At 41.8% G+C, this 27,808-nt stretch overlaps 1 protein-coding gene across 2 annotated transcripts in view; it reads right to left on the bottom strand.

Annotated features, from left to right (window-relative positions):
• Positions 1 to 7,938: 7,938 nt before the first annotated feature.
• The window catches only part of farsb (phenylalanyl-tRNA synthetase subunit beta), a 48,393-nt gene continuing 28,523 nt past the window's right edge, over positions 7,939 to 27,808 (bottom strand). Inside the window, exons 17-19 of one of the 2 annotated variants that reach the window (XM_062067951.1) lie at positions 13,991 to 14,138; positions 13,476 to 13,748; positions 13,263 to 13,401 (exon numbers count right to left, since the gene is read on the bottom strand). In XM_062067951.1, coding sequence (XP_061923935.1) covers position 13,401; positions 13,476 to 13,748; positions 13,991 to 14,138 — 422 coding nt within the window. In that variant the 3' untranslated portion in view covers positions 13,263 to 13,400. Of the gene's footprint in view, positions 13,749 to 13,990; positions 14,139 to 27,808 lie in introns of both variants that reach the window. The other variant, XM_062067950.1, reaches the window with a different exon arrangement.

The raw sequence follows: 27,808 nt of genomic DNA, 5'->3' as shown, positions 1-27,808 counted from the left end.
GCAGCAACGGCAGCTTTTGGGTCAACTGCCATTAAACTTCTTACACACTCCCGTCATAAAAGAGCCCCTCTTAAAGGCCTACTGAAACCCACTACTACCGACCACGCAGTCTGATAGTTTATACATCAATGATGAAATCTTAACATTGCAACACATGCCAATACGGCCGGGTTAACTTACAAAGTGCAATTTTAAATTTCCCGGGAAATATCCGGCTGAAAACGTCTCGGTATGATGACGTTTGCGCGGGACGTCACGGGTTGAACGGAAGTATTAGGACACCATTGCAGTATTCTGGACATCCGTGTTGGTGAATCCTTTGCAATTTGTTTAATGAACAATGAAGACAGCAAAGAAGAAAGCTGTAGGTGGGATCGGTGTATTAGCGGCTGGCTACAGCAACACAACCAGGAGGACTTTGAGTTGGATAGCAGACGCGCTATCCGACGTTAGCCGCCGACCGCACCGATGATCGGGTGAAGTCCTTCGTCGCGCCGTCGATCGCTGGAACGCAGGTGAGCACGGGTCGTGATGAGCAGATGAGGGCTGGCGTAGGTGGAGAGCTAATGTTTTTAGCATAGCTCTGTAGAGGTCCCGTAGCTAAGTTAGCTTCAATGGCGTCGTTAGCAACAGCATTGCTAGGATTCGCCAGGCTGGACAGCATTAACCGTGTGGTTACAGGTCCAGGGTTTGGTTCGGTGTCTCCTGATAGTAGAAGTAATAGTAGTATTGTTTATCTTCTGTCTATCCTTCCAGTCAGGGGTTTATTTCTTTTGTTTCTATCCGCAGTTAAGCACGATGCTATCACGTTAGCTCCGAAGCTAAAGTGCTTCACCAATGTATTGTCGTGGAGATAAAAGTCACTGTGAATGTCCATTTCACGTGCTCGACTCTCATTTTCTTTCTTTTCTTTCTTTCTTTTAGTTTATTTCGAACATGAACACATTTACATCATAATACATCACACAATTTCATATCATTTCATTTACATCATGCCTGAAGAGGAGTAGGAAAAAGCAAAGCTTATTTAATCCTACCCCTTTCCCACTTCAAAGCATTTACAATTATATAAAATCATTTACTGACCTTTTTATATAATAAAATAACATCTATGAATTAGTATATACAACAGTTTGTAATATGTAATTAATTAATTCAGTCATTATTAACATACTGAGATGAAGAATATTTTCAATAAGGTTGGAAGTTTTTCTCATAATTCTTCTTCTTTGTACTTTGTAAGCACTATTAATTTAAACAACCTCTTAAACTGGATCATGTCAGTACAATTTTTAACTTCTTTACTTAATCCATTCCATAATTTAATTCCACATACTGTTATGCTAAAAGTTTTAAGTGTTGTACATGCATATAAATGTTTTAAATTATTTTTTCCTCTAAGGTTATATTTCTCCTCTTTAGTTGAGAAGAAATGTTGTACATTCTTTGGTAGCAGGTTAGAGATTGCTTTGTACATCATTTTAGCTGTTTGCAATTTTACCAAATCACCAAAACTTTAATATTTTTGACTTAATAAATAAAGGGTTTGTATGTTCTCTATATCCAACATTATGTATTATTCTAACTGATCTTTTTTGTAACATGGTTAACGAATGTAGCGCACATTTGTAGTTATTTCCCCATATTTCTACACAATAAGTCAGATATGGTAACACTAGTGAGCAGTAGAGAATATGAAGTGATTTTTGGCCCAGGACGTGTTTTGTTTTATTCATTATTGAAATGTTTTTTGCTACCTTATGTTGTATGTTTTGTATATGAGATTTCCAGTTCATTTTATCATCTATTAATACTCCCAAAAATCTGGTTTCTTTTACCCTTTCGATGTCTACTCCGTCTATTTGTATTTGCGTATGATGCTCTTTCCTACTATTACCAAATAGCATTATTTTAGTTTTACTGAGATTCAAAGAAAGTCTGTTTTTGTCAAACCATCTTTTTAATTTGTTCATTTCTTCTGTTATTATTTGTATTATCTTCTGTTTTGTCAAACCATCTTTTTAATTTGTTAATTTCTTCTGTTATTATTTGTATTATCTTCTGTGTGTTCTCTCCTGAACAGAAAGCAGTTGTATCATCTGCAAATAAAACTAACTTTAAGTCCTTTGTAACTTTACAAATGTCGTTTATATAAAGATTAAACAATTTTGGTCCCAGTATTGATCCCTGCGGCACACCACAGGATATATCTAGCCGTGTTGACATATTTTCACCCATCTTCACATATTGCTTCCTGTTGGTTAAATAGCTTCTTACCCAGTTCAATACCAAACCTCTGATGCCATATCGTTCTAATTTTTGTATTAAAATATCGTGATTAATTGTATCAAATGCTTTTGTTAAGTCCATGAATACTGCTGCCGCACATTCTTTACCATCTATTGCATTGGTAATTTCCTCTGTTATTTTAATTAATGGTATTGATGTTGAGATATTTGCTCGAAATCCATACTGGTTCTCCACGAGCGTCCCACTTTTGTTAATAAATAAATCTAATCGACTATTGAATAATTTTTCCATGATTTTGGAGAATTGTGGAAGTAATGAAACTGGTCTGTAGTTAGTAAACTGGTGTACGTCTCCATTCTTATAGATTGGTACGACTTTTGCAATTTTCATTTTGTCTGGGAATTTTCCGGTTAAAAATGATACATTGGTGATATATGTCAGAGGTTCTGAAATGTCTTCTATAACCTTTTTTATCGTTACCATATCTATTCCATGACAGTCAGTTGAAGTCTTGTATTTACAATTTTGATTATTTCTTCTTTTGTTACACTTTTAAGAAACATGGAATTGGGATTTCTGTCTATGAGCTCACTCAAGTCCTCAACTGACCCATCATCTGCATTTGGAATTCTTTGATCCAGATTTGTTCCGATATTAACAAAATAATCATTGAAACGTTCAGCTATTTGGTTCATATTGTCATTTTTTGTATGTCCATCTAGAAAGTACTGGGGGTAATCTTTCTTAGCACCATTTTTAATGATGCTATTTAGGATGCCCCATGTTGCTCTCATGTTGTTTTTGTTCTTGTTTAATAATTGACTGTAGTATTCCTTCTTACATGTTCGTAGTGTACCAATTAGCTTGTTTTTATATTTCTTATACTTGTTTTCTGCCTCTATAGATCTTTGTGTTATAAATATTCGATACAATGTGTTTTTTTTGTGACAAGCATTTTTCAGTCCTTTTGTCATCCACGGTTGGTTGTTTTTCTTTTGCTTCTTACTATGTTCTTTCCATTTTCAAGAGGATATAGTATCCGAGGTGGTTTGAAATACAAATCTGTGATCCACAATAGAAAAAGGAGAAAGTGTGGAATCCAATGAGCCCTTGTACCTAAGTTACGGTCAGAGTGAAAAAAGATACACCCTGGCATCCTGCACTGCACTCTAATCCTTCACTCTCACTTTCCTCATCCACGAATCTTTCATCCTCGCTGAAATTAATGGGGTAATCGTCGCTTTCTCGGTCCGAATCGCTCTCGCTGCTGGTGTAAACAATGTGCAGATGTGAGGAGCTCTTCAACCTGTGACATCACGCTACTTCGGGTACAGGCAAGGCTTTTTTATCAGCGACCAAAAGTTGCGAACTTTATCGTCGATGTTCTCTACTAAATCCTTTCAGCAAAAATATGGCAATATCGCGAAATGATCAAGTATGACACATAGAATGGATCTGCTATCCCCGTTTAAATAAGAAAATTTCATTTCAGTAGGCCTTTAAGCCCCGTTTACACTAAGCCGGCCGGATAAAGTTATCCAGGGTAAATCCCACCTAACCTTATCCGTGTCCACACACAACAATGCCACCGTTTAAGACCCCCTAACCCCCTCCGTCCGCCGGCGCAACGCGACCTAGTACGCATGCGCGGAAAATGCACACGTCCTAGTCACCTCCGGTGTTGCTTTGTGTGCAAGTTCTTAAACGTAACTTATCTGAACAATATCCAGTGTTGTGGTATTTCAAATAACTGGAATCCAGTGTGCTGTGGGGCCCTATTGTAGTGAATCACACCTGAGCCATCATAAATTAATCAAATATTTATCAGACACGTAAACAATGTGATAAAGAACATTTTACATCAATCAAACTAGGGATTTAGATATCTGGTCAGGACACTCCTCACTCTTTTGCCTTCACCTTCATTGTCCATTCGTTTTTGGTGACTTTATGTACTCTGGACCTAGATGTTGAGTCCGCGACATACATGGCGGACAATAACTAATATCGTCTGCTTTTCCAGTCCAAAAGTATTCGCCGTTTTCCGTAGTTTTTCCTCGACGGCCAGGTAATACAAAACACTGCTACCTTTTTTTAATCACATCCACAGGAGCTCGCATTCTCGTTTAATTTCCTTTGACAAATGGACAAAGTTTTTCGGTAAGTAGAATCACAGCTGACCTGGATATTGGAAAGTTCTCTTGCCGTCTGAGAAGTGTTGTATCCCAAATAGCTGCAATCGCTTTCTTTTAAGGTATTTATGTGTGATTTCCACAAGCGTCTGTACATGTAGAAGAAGGAGAAACACGGGCACGTCTGGATGACTCGCCTTCATATTGCTAGTAGGTAGCGCCGAGTTACGAAACCGCTTTATTATGAAGCTGGCTGTGGCCATTCTTTCTGACGTCACTTCCTGTGTGGGGCGCGGTCTTTCTGACGTCACTTCCTCTTCGAACTCTGTAAACGATCAATGAGTCCATACAAAGCTAAGTGCCGGAGATTCAAGAAATACACGGTGCACTTACCCGTGTAAAAATTTGTCCGAGGGGGGGGGACCTTAAACGCTGGTTTAGTGTGGCTGAAACGGCGCTTAGGCTAAATAATTATTCGTTTAAGGGGTTAAACGACTTAGTGTAGACATGGCCTATTGCTAACAACATTGGCACTTATTGTATAGCTGTGGACCTAAAAATGACGTACACAGGTAACATTTTCTCCAAAATAGACAGTTGGGATTTTTTTCACCAATTTGGAACTCCCAACTTTTAGCTACAAAATGTGGGTAAGGCTGCATCAGCCTGCTGACATCACCAACACAATTTTATATTGCATGGAATGTGTTTTGGTAGCATCTTGAGCGTACCGCCTTTCTGCTCGCGTGGGGTGTGCATGGTCTCTCGCTGGCTGTCCCTTACTTCGTTGAGAAAATTGGTCAGGGTGATCAAGAGTCAACCGAGAACCACCAAAAAGTAGGTCTGCAATGAATTGGAAGCTGCTGGAACACAGGTGTCAGTGTCCCAAATCTCATTATTACCACGCATAACTGGCTGATTGTTTGAGGTTTATTTTCAAATATGATAAATCACATTTTTTAATTTCTCTTTACACCGAAAAGGAGTAAGAAGAAGCAAAAGCGTGGCTTGGCTGGTAGAGCGGTAGTGCTAGCAACTTGAGGGTTCCAAGTTCGATCCCCGCTTCCGCCATCCTATAGTCACTGCCGCTGTGTTCTTGGGCAAGATTCTTTACCCACCGGCTCCCGGAGCCACCCACACTGGCTTAAATGTAACTTAACTCTGATTCTGAAAACTTAGATAGTGGGGCTAACTTTGTTAAGCGCTTTGAGTCACTTGAGAAAAGTGCTATATAAATATAATTCACTTCAAAGCTCATTTAATCCTACTCCTTTTACAATTCATAGCAATTACTACCACAAGATCCATCCCACCTCACAGGTGTGGCATATCAAGATGCTGATTAAACAGCATTAAAAGGCCTCTCTGAAATGTTTAGTTTTGTTTTATAGGGGGTCAGAAAAGCAGTCAGTATCGGATGGGACCAGCATTTTGCATAGAGTTGATCAGGTTGTTGATTGTGGCCTGTGGAATGTTGGCCCGCTCTTCAATTGCTGTGCCAAGTTGTTGGATATTAGCCGGAACTGGAACACGCGGTCGTATACGCCGATCCACATCATACCAGACGTGCTTCATGGGTGAAATGTCCGGTGAGTACACTGGCCTTGCAAGAACTGGGATGTTTTCAGCTTCCAGGAATTGTGTGCAGATCCTTGCAACATGGGGCCGTGCATTGTCCTACTGCAACATGAGGTGACGGTCCCGTCGCCTGCCCATATCATAACCTCACCCCCACCATGGGCAACTCCATTCACTACGTTGACATCAGCAAACTGCTCTCCCACACGATGCCATCAGCCCTGAACAGTGAAACCCGAGATTCATCCGTGAAGAGAACTCCTCTCCAACATGCCAGACGCCATTGAATGTGAGCATCTGCCCACTTAAGTCGGTTACAACGACAAAGTGCAGTCAGGTCGAGCCCCCGATGAGGGTGATGAGCATGCAGATGAGCTTCTCTGAGACGGTTTGTGCAGAAATTCTTTATGAAAAAACAATTGTTGCAGCAGCTGTCCGGGTGGCTGGTTTCAGGAGGTGCACCTGCTGGATGTGAAGGTCCTGGGCCGGTTGTGAAGCCGGTTGGGTGTACTGTCAAATTCTCTGAAACGCCTTTGGAGATGGCTTATGGTAGAGAAATGAACATTCAATTCACAGGCAACAGCTCTGGTGGATATTCCTGCGGTCAGCATGCCAACTGCGCTCCCCTCAAAACTTGAGAAATCTGTGGCATTGTGCTGTGTGATAAAACTGCACATTTTAGAGTGGTCTGTGAAATAATCATGCAGTTTATTCGGCATCTGTGAGGTGATTATCTTGGCAAAGAAAAAATGCTCACAAAAAGATTTAGACACATTTGTGAACATTTGAAATGAATAGGTATTTTTGTGTTTCTAGTAGAAGTTTTACATCTTTGAGGTCAACTCATTAAAAATGGGAGTAAAAACAAGTGTTGCGTTTGTTCGGTGTATTTTTATATTATTGTTCTTTCCTGAACAAAACGCAGTTGTGTCATCTGAACGTAATGCTAATTTTAAGTCCTGTCTGAAAGTAATGCTAACTTTAAGTCATTTGTAACATTACAAATATTGTTTATATAAAGATTGAACAATTGTGGTACCAGTAATGATACTTGGGGTATGCTGCAAAATATCTCTAGTGGTGTAAACATTCTTCACCTATCTTCACGTATTGCTTCCTGTTGTTTAAATAGCTTCTTACCCTGTTCAAGACCAATCCTCTGATGCCATACCTTTGTAATTTGTGAATTAGAATAGTGTCAAATGCTTTTGTTGGATCCATAATCACTCTGCATCTGCACACTCATTATATCTATTGAATTAGTAATCTCTTCCGTTATTTTGATTAATGCTCATGCTATGATTAAATATTAGCTATGTATCTGTATTGCTTCTCAGGGAGTATCAATCAATCAAAGTTTATTTATATAGCCCTAAATCACGAGTGTCTCAAAGGGCTGCACAAGCCACAACGACATCCTCGGCTCAGATCCCACATCAGGGCAAGGAAAAACTCAACCCAATCGGATACAATGAGAAACCTTGGAGGGGACCGCAGATGTAGGGACCCCCCTGGGCGACCGGTGCAATGGACGTAGAGTGGATCCAGTTAATAGTGTGAGAGTCCAGTCCATAGTGGGGCCAGCAGGAGATCATCTTGAGTGGAGACAAGTCAGCAGCGCAGAGACGTCCCCAACTGATGCACAGAGGAGTGGTCCACCCCGCCTCCCGACTTTGAACAGCTAGCGCTCCCCATCTGTGGTCACCTAATCTGTGCCCCCCCCTCTCCACGAAATAGAGGGGGGCAGAGCAGAAAAGAGAAGGCAGATCAACTGGTCTAAAAGGGGGGTCTATTTAAAGGCTAGAGTACACAAATGAGTTTTAAGATGGGACTTAAATGCTATGTGGTAGCATTTAAGTCCCAGACTTAAATTCTACTGAGGTAGCATCTCTGTTACCTGGAGGGCATTCCAGAGTCTTGGAGCCCGAATAGAAAACGCTCTATAGCCCGCAGACTTTTTTTGGGCTCTGGGAATCACTAATAAGCTGGAGTTCTTAGAACGCAGATTTCTTGCCGGGACATATGGTACAATACAATCAGCAAGATAGGATGGAGCTAGACCGTTAAGTATTTTATATGTAAGTAGTAAAACCTTAAAGTCACATCTTAAGTGCACAGGAAGCCAGTGCAGGTGAGCCAGTATAGGCGGAATATGATCAAACTTTCTTGTATCCCTCTTTTGTTTATGCATTTGTCCAATCTGTTGAATAATTGTTGAATGATTTTAGAAAATTGTGGAAAAAGTAGGACTTTAAATTGTAAAAAAAAATAATAATGAAGGAATTTTAAAATATGTCCGCCAGATGCATTGTTGCAGGTTGTAGCAACACAACTAAGGAGTCAGCCTGCATACATTTACAAATGATGGGAATATGAAGAAAGTATAGACCTTTCCAGTCAAATTGACTTGCAAAAAATGGGATAGACCAAACGTGAGTGTAATCTGCAGAGGTCATTTTTAATGATTCTGACTTCAAAGAAGGGTTTTGGTCGAAGTTTGAATGGAAAAAAAATAAGACTCAAGCCAAATGTGATACCGAAAATCAGGAACACCCTCAAGGGGAGAAAGATAGAGTGGGAACAACAGAGAAAGAAGAGCAGACCCAGCGCTCAAACCCCAGAAAAAGAAGGTAAGCTGCTGGTATTCTATTTTGCGTCCTATTCTGGTGTTTTCTCTAAGATGCTTGAGAAAATGCATCCACATTCTGCGGATGCATGTTCCTTAGGAACTCATGAAGTAAGATGTGGGGTTCCCCAAGGCTCAATTTTAGGTCCCATTCTTTTTTTATTCATCATATGCTGCCTCTTGGGGGACCATTAGGAGACACAAAATCAGTTTTCACAGTTACGCTGAGGACACACAGTAGCTGTAACTCTTTTTAACTGCAGTGGAGACATCAAGTCATGCATGGCAGTGAACTTTCTACAGCTCAACCACGACACAACAGAGGTTTCAGTTATAGGCCCTGAGAGAAACTTTTACCAGAATTACAAGCTTTTAAACCCTATAAAAAATATGGGAGAGATTTTTTACCCCGAGCTGACTTTTAACTCACATATTAAAAATATTACACAAATAGGTTATCATCCTCAGAACATAGCCAGAGTCCGCCCGTTTCTCTCTCATGCTATTACCGAGGTGTTAATGCATGCTTTTATTTCCTTCTGTTTAGACCATAGTAATGCCTTGCTCTGTTGCCTTCCCAAAAAAGAATATCAGAACTCTACAATTATTACAAAAGTCAGCTGCATGCGGGTTGACGAGGACTAGAGGGCGGGAGCACATTACACTAGTTTTAAAGTCGCTGCATTGGCTCCCCATAGTCGATTTTAGAGTTCTATTGTTAGTTTTCACATGTCTTAATGGCCTTTCACTTCATCTATCTGACCTGCTTTTACCGTTTAGACCCTCACAGATCCTGAGATCCTCTGGCACCGGCCTTTTGGTCTGGACCAAAGAACATGGACCCACGGTGAGACGGCACTTAGCCACTATGGCCCCCACTTGTGGAACAGCTTGTGAGAGAGCCTCAAGACTGCATAGACCGATTACATTTCAAAAAGACGGAAGACACACCTTTCCATTCACGCTTTTTACTGATCAAGATAAATGCTTTAGTTTTTCTTAATTTTTTATTGGGTTGTTTTCTATTTTAATTAACATTTAGAGGATAGAAGTAAAATGTTTTTATTATGATAAATGATAAATGGGTTATACTTGTATAGCGCTTTTCTACCTTCAAGGTACTCAAAGCCCTTTGACAGTATTTCCACATTCACCCATTCACACACACATTCACACACTGATGGCGGGAGCTGCCATGCAAGGCGCTAACCAGCACCCATCAGGAGCAAGGGTGAAGTGTCTTGCCCAAGGACACAACGGACGTGACTAGGATGGTAGAAGGTGGGGATTGCACCCCAGTAACCAGCAACCCTCCGATTGCTGACACGGCCACTCTACCAACTTCGCCACGCATGATTTAAATTTACATATATTTTATCATATGTTTCATACTATATTTTAGATGGCGTTAAGAGTTATTTTCCAGTGTGGACGCCTCATAGTTGGCATTTTTCCTCAAATCCTCAGTGCCATGCCATGTTTTGTTATTGCTTTGTCAATAGTGCAGTGTGTGTGTTTGTTTACTTCTTGTCTTCTTTTCTTGTACAGCACTTTGTGTTTGCCACTTGCCTGAGTATGAAAAGTGCTATATAAAGTTTGATTTGATTTAATATTGAAGAAGAGTTGGAAGAGCAGAGAAGTCCAGAAATGGCAATTCTTTTTTTTTTTTAAATCAGTTTTGGAGTAAACACGAACCATGGTGACACAAACATGCAATTAAATGATCTAAATAATAGTTGTACATGCCTTTACCATACTGTCTATGCAAGGAAATGAACTTCAGTTTTGTAGATGACGTCACATGTCAAGTCTGGCGACGGAAAGGTAGCGTTCAAAGTAGTTAGTTATCTACAGATTACTCAACTAATTTACGTTATGGAAAATGACTACCAGATTAATTTTCAGAACAATACAGAGAACTGGTTTGTGATTATTTTTTTTTTGTCATCTGGTTGTGATGGGTCCTTTTTAGTCTTTTGAGGGCATAAGCGCAGTGCACTCACCATTTTGAGAACAGAAACTGGGTTTACCGTATACTCTGTGAATGCACAATAAATAATTATATAGTACAATATGGAAATTTTGACTATGTTGCGGAAGGGGAGGGACTACCTTGAAATAATGGCGGCAGAGGAGCAACCCCAAGTAGTAAATAAAAGATGTGGTTAAATAGTGTTTTTAACTTCCATTAATAGTGATAGATTTGCTAGTCTCAGGAACTCTATTTCCAGAAAGGCATGCATGCACACTATTTTAATCAAATGTGTTTTCGCAGAACTGCTACAGAATTTGCACGAGGGCAGTAGTGTTTTTGTCTATGAAAATATTATATCTCACGTTTAATTCCTGTGAGGATACGCTGTCGATGGCATTGTCTGTGCAGCGCTTTGACGTTTAGAAGTCAGTTTACTGTGCTTCAAACAAGACACCACCCAAGATCAGCAAAGCCGATCCCATGAGACAAAACCAGTTTAGCAGAAAGCTCCTGACAGGACTTTTACCATATTACTGTATATTGCCAAGTTTCAACAAATCTAATCCGTTCAGCTAAAATTCCAATATTTAGAACATCGCAGACAAGAAGTGAATAGTAAAGCTTTGAAGAATGCTGTAACACTCGTCAGACTATTAGCGAGACTAATTTATCTGCACATCGTCTGCAAAGTTCTCTTTGGAAGGCCGGAGACAGATGGTAGATTCAGATCAGAGGGGAAACATGTCTGATGAATAGAGTATAAAAAAAGATTTAAAGCGCTCTTCAGGAAGAGAGCTTTATTGGACTGTGTGCAGAGAGGAATATTTGACAAGTGAGGGTGTGTTCACACTTGTAGCGCTGTACTCTGGTCCTGAGTGTGGTCAGGTAACTGTTCACACTGAACCAAATAAGGCTGAGTAACTCGATTTAAAAGTGCCCAACCAAAATTGAGAAAATCCGCACCTCACGGAGTGCCTGGAACTTTAGAAATGCGGACAGTTTCTGCGCAACTGCTGCAATAGAGCGGTAGTTTGTGGGTGCCGAGATTGGTCAGTGATTTAATTGTATTTCTTTATTAAACCACACGTGTTAAAACTGCAATTATAATGTTAATGATGCACATTTGTTAGGAACAAAGACAAACAATTATGGTAAGCTAGAAAAATAGTTTAGATGTTTTTCCCCTAAAACACGCGTTGAGGCTGTGAAGTCTTATCCGATTACTCAATTAATCGAACAAACCAATTGATAGATTACACAACCACTGAATAATTCGATACTTGCAGCCCTAAAAAAATTTGGAATAATTACATTAATGAAATCATTAAATATTGAAATAATTAAATGTACTTTTACAATTAATTAGATTTCAGCATTTAAATGCAATTATAAATAATGGCACATTTAAGTGATTAGATGTATTTTTTAATAATGTCCTAATTTGACTCTCCGTAACATTTAACTTTTATTCCACATTTGGTGATATACAGTATTTCATGTTTCGGTTTGGTTAGCGTTCACACTTGCTTTACTCAGCACTCGAGTCTGAGACCCAACTCAAACGGTGAGCGTAGGAGTTTGGTGGTCTGTGTTCACACTCCAACAACAAACTGTACCAGCGGAGCAAGCAGTCTAAATCAAAAATGACAAATGTAGGGTGGAAAATGATACATTAGGTCATGATTTACTTTGTGAAATGTCATAAGCAGCTTTAAAGATGGATTTAAAAAAGTGGCGGGAACATGCAGAAAGATAAGGGATATGTTGAATTGATTAGAATTTCCTATTGGATAAGAGATTGGGTAATGAATCCTAAACGAGAGAACCTTTGATTGATTCACTTTACATTTTTAATACTTGGGAAACCTTTGCTTAGAATTAACTATTTCTTTATAAACACACTAAACATGTACAGGAACAATCAAGTGAACTATCATTTTTTTTAAATCATTCTTAGCATTTCTGATGGGCCATTGACATCTCTGTGCTAATTGTGCTGTTCCTATATCATGATCAAGATTTTGAATGCTAATATTGACTATTGATCAGTGTTATTGTGCTATTGCTCTCATTGTGACTTATTGAAGACAAGCATCCTTAGTTGAAGACATTTTCTGGGACATGTATACCAAATATCCTGGACTTTGTAGGTGGTGAGATATTCATCTGAGTGATGTTGTGGGAGGGTTATTTTGTGGGTTTGGAGGATACTGTATATTTTGTAAATCGATAAGACCTCTGAAAGAAAAATTGACCAGATGTTGGATCAAGATACACATTTAAAGTGGTCAATTGTGCACCAATATTGAAATGATGCATTTACACTTGCCAAAGAAATTGTACTATAATCTGGTTAATGGGGGAAAACCTGACAAGTGTGAAGACACCCTAAGAAGCTGCTTCCTTTACGTGGTTGGTCCCATCCAGTTAGATCTTGTTAAAGGCAGCCACATCCACTGACTGAACAAAATCCTCAAAAGCGATGATGGCTTCCTCCAACATATCTGTGCCCACTTTCTCATCTTCGACCACACATCCTATCTGGAGTTTCTTGATGCCGTAGCCCACTGGGACCAGCTTGGACTGCCCCCACAACAGACCGTCCATGCTGACGCAGCGGACATACTCCTCCATCTTGGCCATGTCGGTCTCGTCGTCCCAGGGCTTGACGTCAAGAACGATGGAGGACTTGGCAATGACAGCTGGCTTCTTGGACTTCTTGGCAGCGTACTCGGCAAGTCGCTGTTCCTTGATTCTGTTGGCCTCTGCTCTGTCAGCCTCGTCGTCCGAGCCAAAAAGATCTATGTCTTCATCGCTGTTGGAGGAGGTGGGAGGAGTATCTGGGAGCACAAATTGCTTGTTAACGACAGGAAGGTTTGCTCTTTCCTTGTGGAAGGACTTGATGTGGTTGTACCAGCGCAGGAGGTGGCACAAAGTTAGTGACGGAGGAGAGGAAATGGCATCAAAGATGGCAGCGTCAGCCTGAGATGCGACAAAGCCTTCGACGTAACTTTTGTCCGCCAGGAAATCATTTAAAGCTTTGAGAGCCACAAGCGTTGTCAAGTCTCCAAACACAGTTTTTGTGGAGGCTGTAGCCTGTTGGGATTTGACTTGAGTGGGGAACTTGTGCTGGATGACTTCCTGCATGGGAACCTCGTGTGAGAGGTGCGTTTCAGCCGTCTGGCCACTGGAAGAACCAAAAGCGACAGAGCACATATTAGAGGCACACAACCAGATATTGAGCAAGCATGCAAGTTAGTTCACAGACACAAACACACAAGAGTGAATAAAAGGGACAGTTAGCAAGCTAAGTGATAGAGTTGATAAAACAAAAAAAGTAACTGGACACTCTGCTACTGCCTCTTTTATTGTTCTTGTTTACTGACCAACTGATGACAAACTAATTCAAGTGCAAGAAGGTTAATTCACAGGAAAGGCTCGATGTCCATCTCTAGGGCGGAGCAGGGAAGCGTCAGCTCAAAACTGTTGACGACATGTGGGTGGAGGACCCCGAGATGTCCTATGCTCTTCCCGTGGACAAAGATCTCTGCGCAGCGCCCGGGGAAAAAAGTGGAATCTGGAAAAAACATAGGAAAACCTTAAGTAGGGGAGGGCAGAACAATGAAATTATTAATGGTATCAATGCCAAGGGTTTTCAGTGGCGATTGCGCCAATTCAAACAAATTCAACAAATCCCTGCAAATTATGCGCTGCCTCGCAACTTTGTCTAAAGCTCGCAACTCAACCGCACACGTCAACAGTCTAGTCAAAACTTGTTTGTTTCTTGTGTAGACAAAGCAAGAAAAATATTGTTTAACAATATAGCAACCCGTTATTGGTAGAGATGTCCGATAATAATTACTGATTCCGATATCAACCGATACCGATATATACAGTCGTGGAATTAACACATTATTATGCCTAATTTTGTTGTGATGCCCCGCTGGATGCATTAAACAATGTAACTTTACCATGAATTGATTAACGTGGACCCCGACTTAAACAAGTTGGAAAACTTATTCGGGTGTTACCATTCAGTGGTCAATTGTACGGAATATGTACTGTACTGTGCAATCTACTAATACAAGTTTCAATCAATCAATCAAAAACAAGGTTTTCCAAAATAAGAGAACAACTTCAACTCCAGTTATGGAAAAAAGTGCCAACATGGCACTGCCATATTTATTATTGAAGTCACAAAGTGCTTTTTTTTTCCTTTTTTTTTTAAACATGCCTCAAAACAACAGCTATTCGGGAGATGGGGGGCTGGGGGGGGTGTATATTGTAGCGTCCTGGAAGAGTTAGTGCTGCAAGGGGTTCTGGGTATTTGTTCTGTTGTGTTTATGTTGTGTTACGGTGCGCATGTTCTCCCGAAATGTGTTTGTCATTCTTGTTTGGTGTGGGTTCACAGTGTGGTGCATATTTGTAACAGTGTAAAAGTTTATACGGTCACCCTCAGTGTGACCTGTATGGCTGTTAATCAAGTATGCTTGCATTCACTTGTGTGTGTGTAAAAGCAGCAATTATGTGACTGGGCCGGCACGCTGTTTGTATGGAGGAAAAGCGGACGTGACGACAGGTTGTAGAGGACACTAAAGGCAGTGCCTTTAAGGCACTCCCCCAATATTGTTGTGCGGGTGGAACTCGGGAGAAATTCAGGAGAATGGTTGCTCCGGGAGATTTTCGGGAGGGGCACTGAAATTCGTGAGTCTCCCGGGAAAATCGGGAGGGTTGGCAAGTATGCCGCACACGTCAACAGTCTAATCAAAACTTGCTTGTTTCTTGTGTAGACAAAGCAAGAACAATATTGTTTAACAATATAGCAACCCGTTATTGGCACTATTGTTGTCCTCCCGCATAGCTCAGACCTACTCTTCTAGTTCCTGTCTACAGAGCTAAGCCTTCTGGGTAATATAATAAACAAACATTGACTTCGTAGTTGACATGCATTTACATGACAGGTATGTGTGATGACAATCTCTCATTTACATAAAAAAAACAGATTACAAATTCATAAAAATGTTAAAAAAAAAAGTAGATTAAATTATACTGACAAAAAAATAAGCTTCGAAACATTGCAACTTTTGCTGCAACTTCCAGACAACACTCCCGTAAATTCAGCCTTTTTAGGCCGCAACAATCACAAAAAAAAGCCTAAGAAGTCCTGGAGTAATAGTATTAGAGCAATACCACATTATGAGATAAATATTTCTCAGTTATTTTCCAAAAACCTAAATTATTTAAAAGACAACCAATAACAGTTTTGAATTCTGTTTAGTTCATTTGCACAATTTACTTTATTTTTGCCAAAATAACTCTGTGATAAAAGTGAATATGGGAGTAATTGTATTTAGTTGGTATTACGTGTTTTTATACTTTACTATACTGTTCACATAAGTTTGTTGATAATTTGATTGCCTAAAGTTAGTGAATGGTAAATGAGTGTGTGGCACACTTACTAGCTGAATTGACACCAACCTGATACAATGTTGGTGTTTCATGATGGTTATTCGCTGGATTAGAAAAAGTCACTACATTTGACCTGCAAATAAAATTTTTAAGTTGGCACATATATATATATTTTTTAAATGAATAGATGCGTAGAAAGGAATATAAAGAAGCCAAATATTAAACAGGAAAAGAAGAAAATGTACCTTAGTTGCTGATATGAGATAAAAATTATTGCACACTTCAGAATTTTTAGTTTTTACTAGTTCCTTTTACATCGATGATGGCGACAAAAATAGTCAAAAGTGTCACGCCAGTATTCCAATTTAATTTAGTACAAGCTGTTACTTGTGTGACAAAAAAAAGCTTCCTGATAACACAGTTTGGTGCTTCACAGTCAAACGATCGGTAGCCTTTGGCAAATCCAATGTAAATTAGCATCGAGCTAGCGCATTTTGAAAAGGGAAGACGCTTATGGCGCCCCATAAAAAGGTGGGAAAAAGGTAGATGCGCCGTAAAATGGTGAGAAAAATGTAGATGCGGTGGGAGGATGAATTAAAAAAAAAGCGGATCTCAGACTGGGCTTTTATTGGGGGGTCCCAGTCAGGCATTTCACCTCCTGTTATGCACCCTCTACTCCCGAGCTGAGAGAGAGAATAATATAAAATGTAATTAAAAAAATCTTATATTTCTGAGGTCTACCTCATATTATTTAAGAAAACGAGAAATCAGTTGCAGCCAGGGTAGTGCTCTACTGTCACTCATTCTATCTTTGTTTACCCATGTAAGTCAATCATTTTCCCACATTAGCTTTCACCGCTCAGCTCTCCATCGACCTATTTTAACACTAACCTAAACCCTTGGGCCTGATCTCAGGAGGACTATTTTCCAGGCATTTGGTGATTAGAGCTGCAGAGCTTGGCAAGCATGTTAGAACAGTAGATGTCGTCTAGTTCAACATCACTGAGCGGCAAGCAATAAAAGAGGTGGCAGATAATTACTCCTGAGAATACTTCGGAGGTGGTGGAACTTTAATTAGATTTTGTGCCTTGTCACTTGAACAAAAATGTATTTTGGGGAATAAAATCTGACGAACCAATTTGTAACTGTGACTATGTCTGAACTCCGGTAATAGAGAGACAAAGGATTTTGCTCAACATGATCAAAAATACTGACAAGCCAGCACACTGAATTGTGAGAAATTTCACAAGAAAAAAAAGTTGCTATGACAACATCCCCACGCACAGAGACAGCCATAATGCTCTGATTCATTAATGGATTTCCAAAGCACACTGATTCAATTAGTTATTGTAATGCTTTTGCTACGACCCCCCCAACAGAAGAAAATAGTTCACTCTCTGCTGCAACTATTGTATAGTATAATTTTTTTTTTTAAATGTTATAAGTATATCTGTGCATACCATTGTATCCTAATTAACATGAAATAAATCAAAAAAAGAAATACATCTACAACAAATAACTTAATACTGTGTTTTTAGTCTGTAAGAGAAAATATTTAAAGTCCATCATTTCGCCTGAAATAAAAACAATTAAATCCTTACTTGAACTATAAACATTTTTTGACTGACTTGAACCATTTCGTACTGAAAAATAGAATTAAATAAACTAACATAAATAATAATAAATTCAAATTGATCCGTAACATTAACTTGGGAGCGCAATATATAAAACTTTGTGCAGATTTTTTTTTTCCAACAAAAAGGGATTTATGATTAATGGTTACAATGAGCAAAGCTCAAAGACCTTTATGAAAAGTACAACTCGAGGACCTAGATTTCCCTCGCCTGGACGCGGGTCACCGGGGCTCCCCTCTGGAGCCAGGCCCGGAGGTGGGGCACGATGGCGAGCACCTGGTGGCCGGGTCTGTCCACATGGGGCCCGGCCGGGCTCAGCCCGAAGAGGCAACATGGGCTCACCACTCATGGGAGGGGTCATAGAGGTCGGGTGCATTGTGAGCTGGGAGGAAGCCGAAGGCAGGGCACTTGGCGGTCCGATCCTCGGCTACATAAGCTAGCTCTTGGGACATGGAACATCAGCTCGCTGGGAGGGAAGGAGCCTGAGCTGGTGCGCAAGGTGGAGAAGTTCCAGCGAGATATAGTCGGACTCACTTCGACGCACAGCAAGGGCTCTGGAACCAGCTCTCTTGAGAGGGGCTGGACTCTTTTCCACTCTGGCATTGCAAGCAATGACAGGCGACAGGCTGGGGTGGCAATTCCTGTTGCCCCCCGGCTCAAAGCCTGCACGCTGGACTTTTACCCAGTAGACGAGAGGGTAGCTTCCCTCCGCCTTCGGGTGGGGTGGGCGGGTCCTGACTGTTGTTTGTGCTTACGCACCAAACAGCAGCTCAGAGTACCCACTCTTTTTGGATTCCCTTGAGGGAGTACTGGAGAGTGCTCCCTCGGGTGATTCCCTTGTTCTACTGGGGGACTTCAACGCTCATGTTGGCAACGACAGTGAAACCTGGAGAGGCGTGATTGGGAAGAATGGCCACCCGGACCTGAACCCAAGCGGTGCTTTGTTATTGGACTTATGTGCTCGTCACGGATTGTCCATAACAAACACAATGTTCAAACATAAGGGTGTCCATATGTGCACTTGGCACCAGGACACCCTCCGCCGCAGTTCCATGATCGACTTTGTAGTTGTGTCATCGGATTTGCGGCCTCATGTTTTGGACACTCGGGTGAGGAGAGGGGCAGAGCTTTCTACCGATCACCACTTGGTGGTGAGCTGGCTCCAATTTTGGGGGAGGATGCCGGACAGACCTGGCAGGCCCAAACGCATTGTGAGGGTCTGCTGGGAACGTCTAGCAGAGTCTCCTGTCAGAGAGAGTTTCAATTCTCACCTCCGGAAGAACTTTGAACATGTCACGAGGGAGGCACTGGATATTGAGTCCGAGTGGACCATGTTCCGTGCCTCTATTCTCGAGGCGGCTGATTGGAGCTGTGGCCGCAAGGTGGTTGGTGCCTGTCGTGGCGGTAATCCTAAAACCCGCTGGTGGACACCAGCAGTGAGGGATGCCGTCAAGCTGAAGAAAGAGTCCTATCGGGTCCTTTTGTTTCATGGGACTCCAGAGGCAGCGGACAGGTACCGACAGGCCAAGCGAAGTGCGGCTTCAGCGGTCGCGGAGGCCAAAACTCGGACATGGGAGGAGTTTGGGGAAGCCATGGAAAACGACTTCCAGACGGCTTCGAAGCGATTCTGGTCCACCATCCGCCGCCTCAGGGGGAGGAAGCAGTGCACTGTCAACACTGTGTATGGTGAGGATGGTGTGCTGCTGACCTCTACTGCGGATGTTGTGGATCGGTGGAGGGAATACTTCGAAGACCTCCTCAATCCCACCAACACATCTTCCTATGAGGAAGCAGTGGCTGGGGAATATGTGGTGGGCTCTCCTATTTCTGGGGCTGAGGTTGCCGAGGTAGTTAAAAAGCTCCTCGGTGGCAAGGCCCCGGGGGTGAATGAGATCTGGATGCTGTGGGGATGTCTTGGTTGACAAGACTCTGCAACATCGCGTGGACATCGGGGTCAGTACCTCTGGATTGGCAGACCGGGGTGGTGGTTCATCTCTTTAAGAAGGGGAACCAGAGGGTGTGTTCCAACTATCGTGGGATCACACTCCTCAGCCTTCCCGGTAAGGTCTATTCAGGTGTACTGTAGAGGAGGCTACGCCGGATAGTCAAACCTCGGATCCAGGAGGAACAGTGTGGTTTTCTTCCTGGTCGTGGAACGGTAGACCAGCTCTATACTCTCGGCAGGGTCTTTGAGGGTGCATGGGAATTTGCCCAACAAGTCTACATGTGCTTTGTGGACTTGGAGAAGGCATTCGACCGTGTCCCCCGGGAAGTCCTGTGGGGAGTGCTCAGAGAGTATGGGGTATCGGACTGTCTGATTGTGGCGGTCCGCTCCCTGTACGATCAGTGTCAGAGCTTGGTCCGCATTGCCGGCAGTAAGTCGGACCCGTTTCCAGTGAGGGTTGGACTCCGCCAAGGCTGCCCTTTGTCACAGATTCTGTTCATAACTTATGGACAGAATTTCTAGGCGCAGTCAGGGCGTTGAGGGAATCCGGTTTGGTGGCTGCAGGATTAGGTCTCTGCTTTTTGCAGATGACGTGGTCTTGATGCCTTCAACTGGCCATGATCTTCAGCTCTCACTGGATCGGTTTGCAGCAGAGTGTGAAGCGACTGGGATGAGAATCAGCACCTCCAAGTCCGAGTCCATGGTTCTCGCCCGGGAAAGGGTGGAGTGCCATCTCCAAGTTGGGGAGGAGATCTTGCCCCAAGTGGAGGAGTTCAAGTACCTAGGAGTCTTGCTCACGAGTGGGGGAAGAGTGGATCGTGAGATCGACAGGCGGATTAGTGCGGCGTCTTCAGTAATGCGGACACTGTATCGATCCGTTGTGGTGAAGAAGGAGCTGAGCCGGAAGGCAAAGCTCTCAATTTACCGGTCAATCTACGTTCCCATCCTCACCTATGGTCATGAGCTTTGGGTTATGACCGAAAGGACAAGATCACGGGTACAAGCCGCCTAAATGAGTTTCCTCCGCCGGGTGGCGGGGCTCTCCCTTAGAGATAGGGTGAGAAGCTCTGCCATACGGGGGGAGCTCAAAGTAAAGCCGCTGCTCCTCCACATCGAGAAGAGCCAGATGAGGTGGTTCGGGCATCTGCTCAGGATGCCACCCGAACACTTCACTAGGGAGGTGTTAGGGGCACGTCCGACCGGCAGGAGGCCAAGAGGAAGACCCAGGACACGTTGGGAAGACTATGTCTCCCGGCTGGCCTGGGAACGCCTTGTGATCCCCCGGGAGGAGCAGGACGAAGTGGCTGGGGAGAGGGAAGTCTGGGCTACGTTGGGAAGACTATGTCTCCCGGCTGGCCTGGGAACGCCTCGTGATCCCCCGGTAAGAGCTGGACGAAGTGGCTGGGGAGAGGGAAATCTGGGCTACTCTGCTTAGGCTGCTGCCCCCGTGATCCGACCTCGGATAAGCGGAGGAAAATGGACGGATGGGTTACAATGAGCACGTTTTGTAGTACACAGCTTTTCGAAGCAGGGGTTGAAGCATGATACAGCATGATACTGATAAAGCATGTTTCCCAGGGTTGCATGCGCCTCCTCTGAACTGCTTTAACCCCATGTACAGCGTGGGACTTTAAAATATGAGATTATGTTCCAGTATCGAAATGGACAAATATGTCGGTGTTGGCTACCTACGTGTACCAGGATGCCCGCAATAGAAATAGTGCCGGAACATTTTCAATAATCGTCAATAAACCAGGATACTGTCTACACCAGACCTGGGCATTGTACGGCCCGCGGGCCGCATCCGGCCCTTTGCGCATCCCTGTCCGGCCCGCGTGAGGCCAATCATAAATTAAAAAATAAATTTCAAAAAGTATCTATGTCGAGTGTGCAATACAACGGTGCTGCTTTTGTTTTGAAAAGCGTTATTTGTATTACTTCCGTGTGGACGTATGTGCGTGTGCGATTGTGAGTGAATTGAACGGCGCAATCACAAATTACAAAATAAAGTTTGAAAAACATCTATGTCGTGCGCGCAATACAACTGTGCTGCTTTTATTTTGAAATGTGTTATTTATGCCGTATGTCCGGGGGGAACCTGTGAGTGAAGGTGCATAGAGACAATGGATGAGACGCTAAAAAGAGAAAAGTTGATGAGGAATGGCGTGTTTCCAACAAGACATGGACTGCCAAGTATTTCTTTACATAAATTAATGGTAAAGCCGTGTGCTTAATTTGTGGTACACAGCTTGCTGTGTTTAAAGAATATCATTTTAATCGCCACTACACGAAGAAACACGAGGGAATATACCGGAATGTGTCTGATGAAGCGCGTGCAAGGGAGGCTGATGCGTTGATGGTAAAACTGCAAACCCAACAAGGACTTTTTGCCATATTTCAAACCCCCAGAGATGCAGCCGTCAGGACAAGTTTCGTCATTTCTCACAAAAGCGCCAGAAAAAGTAAGGCGTTTTCTGACGGAGAGTTTATTAAGGAGTGCTTATTGGACTCTGTTGCGCTGATATGCCCGGAGACATGGACTGTTTTTCGCTAACTTTGGATGAGAGCTGAGATGTACGTGACACCGCCCAGCTGCTCTTCTTCTTACGTGGGATAACTGCAGACTTTCAAATCACGGAGTAGCTGGCAGCCATGCAGTCAATTAAAGAGACAACCACAGGTAATGACTTGTTCACATAGGTAAATGCGTGTTTGGACATGTTAGGACTGAAATGGGACAAGCTGGCAGGTGTGACAATCCAATCCACTTTATTTATATAGCACATTTAAACAACAAAATGTTTCCAAAGTGCTGCACAACAATATTAAAAACAATATTCAAATATTATCCTTAGCTCCACCAATGACTGAATAAAAAGAAAAAACAATTACATATAAAACCAATATAAAAAACAATATAAAATAAATATGATTAAAAACTATTTTTAACAACAGATGGTTGTTCAAATCTGATGGGGAAAAACGTTGGATAATGCAGGATAAAGTGACCATCAAAAGCGTTCTGCTTTTGTATAAAGTTAAGTTAGGTTAAATTAAATTATTATTATTATTATTATTATTATCATCATTATTATTTATCTTACGGTATATCAAAAATAATATTGAGCAAAATTTAATTGAAATATTGTCGTGTGGCCCTCCAGCAGTGCTCGGGTTGCTTATGCGGCCCCCGGTGAAAATTAATTGCCCACCCCTGGTCTACACATATCTATAGTTCAGTTTTTCTTGTTTTCATATTGTCACATTGTTGATTTTGTTATATTTTGTACGGTTTACAAACTAAGGGAGTACATTTATTAAGACAGCAGGACTTTAGGGGTAAAAAGCTATGAAGATTTGAATGAGCCATTTAGTGTCTAGTGTTTTGGCAATTGGTGACTTAATTTTGCTTAAACATGTTTACTATAATAATTTGATGACTGTTTTATTTTCTTACAATGTAGTAATTATATATTAAAATTTCATAAATAAGTTGGACGTGACATTTTTTTTTTTTTGCCAAAAATTGTTATTCTGATTATTACCTCCGCCAGGTGATTATGTATTTGCCGGGGTCTGCCTGTCAGTTAGTTAGCAACATACATCAAAAAGCTATTGGCGGAGTTTGATGAAACTTTCAGGAAATGTCCAAAAAGCAAACACAAAAAGGCTAAGGAAGTGATACGATTTTGGGGGTGATCCGGATTATTTCTACTGTGTTACCTTACGAGGCTCAACTTTTCTGTGTGTGTCTGCTAGAATCTCCGCCTCCACCCATAGAGAAAGAGTGGATGACTGAAAAGGAGGGTTCACTCCGTTTATTTCATTCCGAACTACAACAAGCAATCTTATGAGCGAATTTCAGGAAATGTCAGAAGTGGGATAAAGAACAAGTAGCTCTATTTTTGCTGGATTCCGGATTTCTCAAAAGGAGTCCATACCTTTTGAAGATAAAGTGTGGCGGAGGTCTTTTCTAGTTGAAATTACAATCATGATCACCAATTGAAAGGAACAGTCACAATCATTCAATGATCTTGAAAAATATTTAAGTAAAACGTACCGACAGCAGTAATAATGGCTGTGTATATTAGGGTTGGGTGATATGGCTGAAAACTGTATTACGATACATTTTTATATTGATCAATGTTGATATTTTTTTATGACTTATTTAAGCCTGCCAATAAATACAGTAATGCAATTTCACACTTACCTAGGGTGCTATTTATCAGTGGAGAAGGTGTGTGGTAGCCAAGTAGATTAAGTGTTGCTAAGATGGTAAAGTAAGTGCAGTCAATTTGAAGTTAGTTTTAGTTCTGAGACACTAGATGGTAGTAGTGTATAATTTATTGAACACTACACAGAGTAGTTTAGGAAGTAACTAATTAAACCGACACATTGGAAGTGTCAGGATGCTGCCGCACCGTCTGCATTAAAACCAACAAAACTAAAGACGAGTTTCTGTTGAAATATCAAGATATCAGTCTCTCACTCCATGCAGAGAATCCACACTGCCAAAGCCAGACAGAAAGATGGCACACCTAATCTTCGTAGTTTACATAATTGACTGTAAGCGTGTCATTCCCATTGTTTAGTGACACTTCCTGTATCCTGGGTTTCCAGAGCGCAAGTGACTTCCTGTAACAAATCTTGCTTCATAATTTTTGTTTTCTTCCGACCAAAAAATTAAAATATTTTGAATATTTAATCAAACTAATTTCATATTGATATCAATTATGTGTCTCTCTCGATATATATTGATTTTTTTTTTATCGGCCCAGCCCCAGCGTGTACACACTTGCTATTGAATTGATCCCCAAATTTGTAGGATCAACCACTTTTTTTTTTTTTTATGTCCTGCCCAGCTTCTCAGGCAAATCATATAGTTGATGTAGATGCTCATATCGGCTTCAGATTTACTTTACAAAAGAGAAGTGTAGGATACTTCTCTTGTTGCCTTATTTGAATTTTGACTTTATTAAATGTATTTATATTATCATTTTGTGCAGGAGGGGATAGAAAGAGAAAAAAAGGAAGACAGAGGGGGGAATTGTGGGGACAAGAGGGGGATTAGACAAAGAGACAAAAACAACAACAGCAAACACAACAACAACAACAACAACAGAGCAACATCAGCAAATACGACATGTAAAAATATGATGGTAAAAGTAATAGCAAATAAGCAGTTAGTGAAAATAAAAAATAATACAGAAATGATAATGAGCATTATTACACTAAAAATGGAGCAATATGAATACCAATAGAAATAGCGCTATTGATAATAAACAATACCAACACTTTACCTTTATTATCAACAATACAATTGTTCAAATGCAACAATACAAATACGTAATGATAACTTGAGATACGAAAGAATGCAGAAAAATGGAGGGGAAGAAAGAGAAGCAACCTACATTAACCTTGTAGATTGTTATAGTAACAATAGGTTAAGCTTTGTCAGTGTGCCATGTGTTGTACCCAGTTTACCCTAGGGCAACAACGTTAATATATGTTTGATGAAACGTGATTATTTGCATGAGCGTATGTGTGCATATGTACTTGTATATGTACAGTATGTGTATATGTGTGCTTGTACAGTGAATGAATGTGTATATGTGTGTTTGTACAGTGAATGTATATGTATAGAATGTGTATGTGTGTGTTTGTACAGTGAATGTATATGTACAGTATGTGTATACAGTATGTGTGTTTGTACAGTGAATGTATATGTACAGTAAGTGTATATGTGTGTTTGTACAGTGAATGTATATGTACAGTATATGTATGTGTGTGTTTGTACAGTGAATGTATATGTACAGTATGTGTATGTGTGTGTTTGGACAGTGAGTGTATATGTACAGTATGTGTATATGTATGTTTTTACAGTGAATGTATATGTACAGTATGTGTATACAGTATGTTTGTATAATGAGGGTGCGTGTGGATGTACAAACTTTGAGTGTGTAAATATGTACTGTATTTGTATATGTATGTGGGAGCGTAGGTACCTATGTATGTCTGTATGTATGTATGTGAGTATATGTGAATTTGCATGTACAATACATTTGACTCCCAGTGTGTGCGGGAGCCAGAGTACGCCCCCAGCCTCCCCGAGAGCCCATCACATAAACAGTAGGTGTGGTGCCCAGGGAACCAGGGACCACCGCCCCCACGCAGCCAAGCCGGACAGCGACAGGAACCCCAGAGCCTGGCCCACCGCGCCGCCCACAAGGGCCAGCAGCAGGCCGCAGGCAGACGCACCCGGCAGAGGACAAGGCACGAGAAAAGCAGGGGACAGCCAAACCCCAAGCCAGCGAGAGACCACACCCCACACGGACAGAAAGGCGGGACGCCCCGCCCGAGGGGCCCGGAGACCCCCCGCAACCGGACGGGAAGACCGCCCCCGCCCCACCGGCAACCGGGCCCCCATGAGCCCCCCCCCCCCACCCCCGGAGAGCCCGGCGAGGCCAGCCCACGGCCACCCCACCCAAGCCGGCCGCCACAGGACCACCCAGCACGGGGCCACGGGAACCACCCACCCCACCCGCAGGGACCCCAACGATGGAGATGGAACAACCAGCAACCGCCCCGCCGAGTCCCCCCCTGAGGTAGGGGAAAATAAAATAAATAAATGAATAATAATAATAATAATAATATTAATAAAATACATTAAAAAATAAGAATAAATAAATAACTAAATCTATTTAATAAAAGAATTAAGAGAAGATCACAGACATGCTGACACACAAGGTCGCTACCCCAACAACTGGCCGACTCGCAGCACCTCGGAATACCCTGCAGCACCAAACTACCACAGTACATGCAGGGACCAGACCCAGCAGGCCCCAACCAAGACGGGCACCCGGAAGGGATGGACTGTGGGACCCAGGAGCTCCAGACACGCAGTCCGGATGCAGTAGCCTGAGGCGCCGACCCCCACCCGACAGGCAGGCCCAGAACGTATCCCCAGAAATATACATACATATCTATATACATAAACATAAACATACACATACACATGTACACATACACACAATATACATACGTACCTACATATACACGGTTTGTCAGCCCCGACAACCACCATGCGCGCGCGCTGCCACCAGTCACAACATCAGCCACCCGCTTGCACCAGACCCAGCAGCCACGGGCGCCCACACCACAAACAAACGGCAGCAGAAACAGCAGCCACAACACCCCCAGACAGCCAGCACCACCCAATTAAATTAAAGCGATCAAAAAAAACCGCGACCGGCAATCACACGCCAACAGGATCACGGAGACCAGCCAGCGCCAGCCCGCCAGCAAGCCCAAACACCAACACGCAAACAAGAGACCCCCCCACCAAAAGACCCCACAACCCCAACCCAAACCCAAACCCGCACAAACACACCACCGCCCAAACAACCGAGACACAGCATCCAGACCAGACACGGGCGCCGCGCCGCCACCACATCAAGTCGCCAACAGAGACCCCACAGCGCAAGGTCGGGCCACACGGGCACGGACCCCACCCAACAGGAAGCGAGATCCGCGTGACGCCACACACAAATAAATAATAAGATTAAACAAAAATAATAATAATAATTAAAAAAATAACAAAAAAAACAAATTAAATTAAATTAAATTAAAAATAACAAATAAAAATAAATAAATAAAATTAAAATAAAATAAAGTAAGTAAATAATACAAATTATTAAAAAAAATAAAATAATGAAAAAAAAAAAAAAATAATAATAATAATAATAATAATAATAATAATAAATTAATAAAAGCCTGGCAGGCCACCAGAACGCAGTCCCCGGAATTACCCACTCTAACTGTTCACCCACTCTTTTACAGGCAGAGGTCTGACTTGACGGGTTGAATAATGAAAGAGGAAGTCTTGAAAAGAAGGTAACACTACCATCAGTAAAAAAAAACAAAAAAACAAATGTATGTATGCCATCAAGATATCGTATTTTTCAGACTATAAGTCGCAGTTTTTTTCATAGTTTGGCCGGGGGTGCGACTTATACTCAGGAGCGACTTATGCGTGAAATTATTAACACATTACCGTAAAATATAAAATAATATTATTTAGCTCATTCACGTAAGAGACTAGACGTATAAGATTTCATCGGATTTAGCGATTAGGAGTGACAGATTGTTTGGTAAACCTATAGCATGTTCTATATGTTATAGTTATTTGAATGACTCTTACCATAATATGTTATGTTAACATACCAGGCACGTTCTCAGTTGGTTATTTATGCATCATAT

Source organism: Entelurus aequoreus, linkage group LG13 (assembly GCF_033978785.1).
Source record: "Entelurus aequoreus isolate RoL-2023_Sb linkage group LG13, RoL_Eaeq_v1.1, whole genome shotgun sequence".
NCBI classification, from domain to species: domain Eukaryota; kingdom Metazoa; phylum Chordata; class Actinopteri; order Syngnathiformes; family Syngnathidae; genus Entelurus; species Entelurus aequoreus.
Note: the sequence above shows the minus strand (reverse complement) of the source record. Positions and strands in the feature narration are given on the sequence as shown.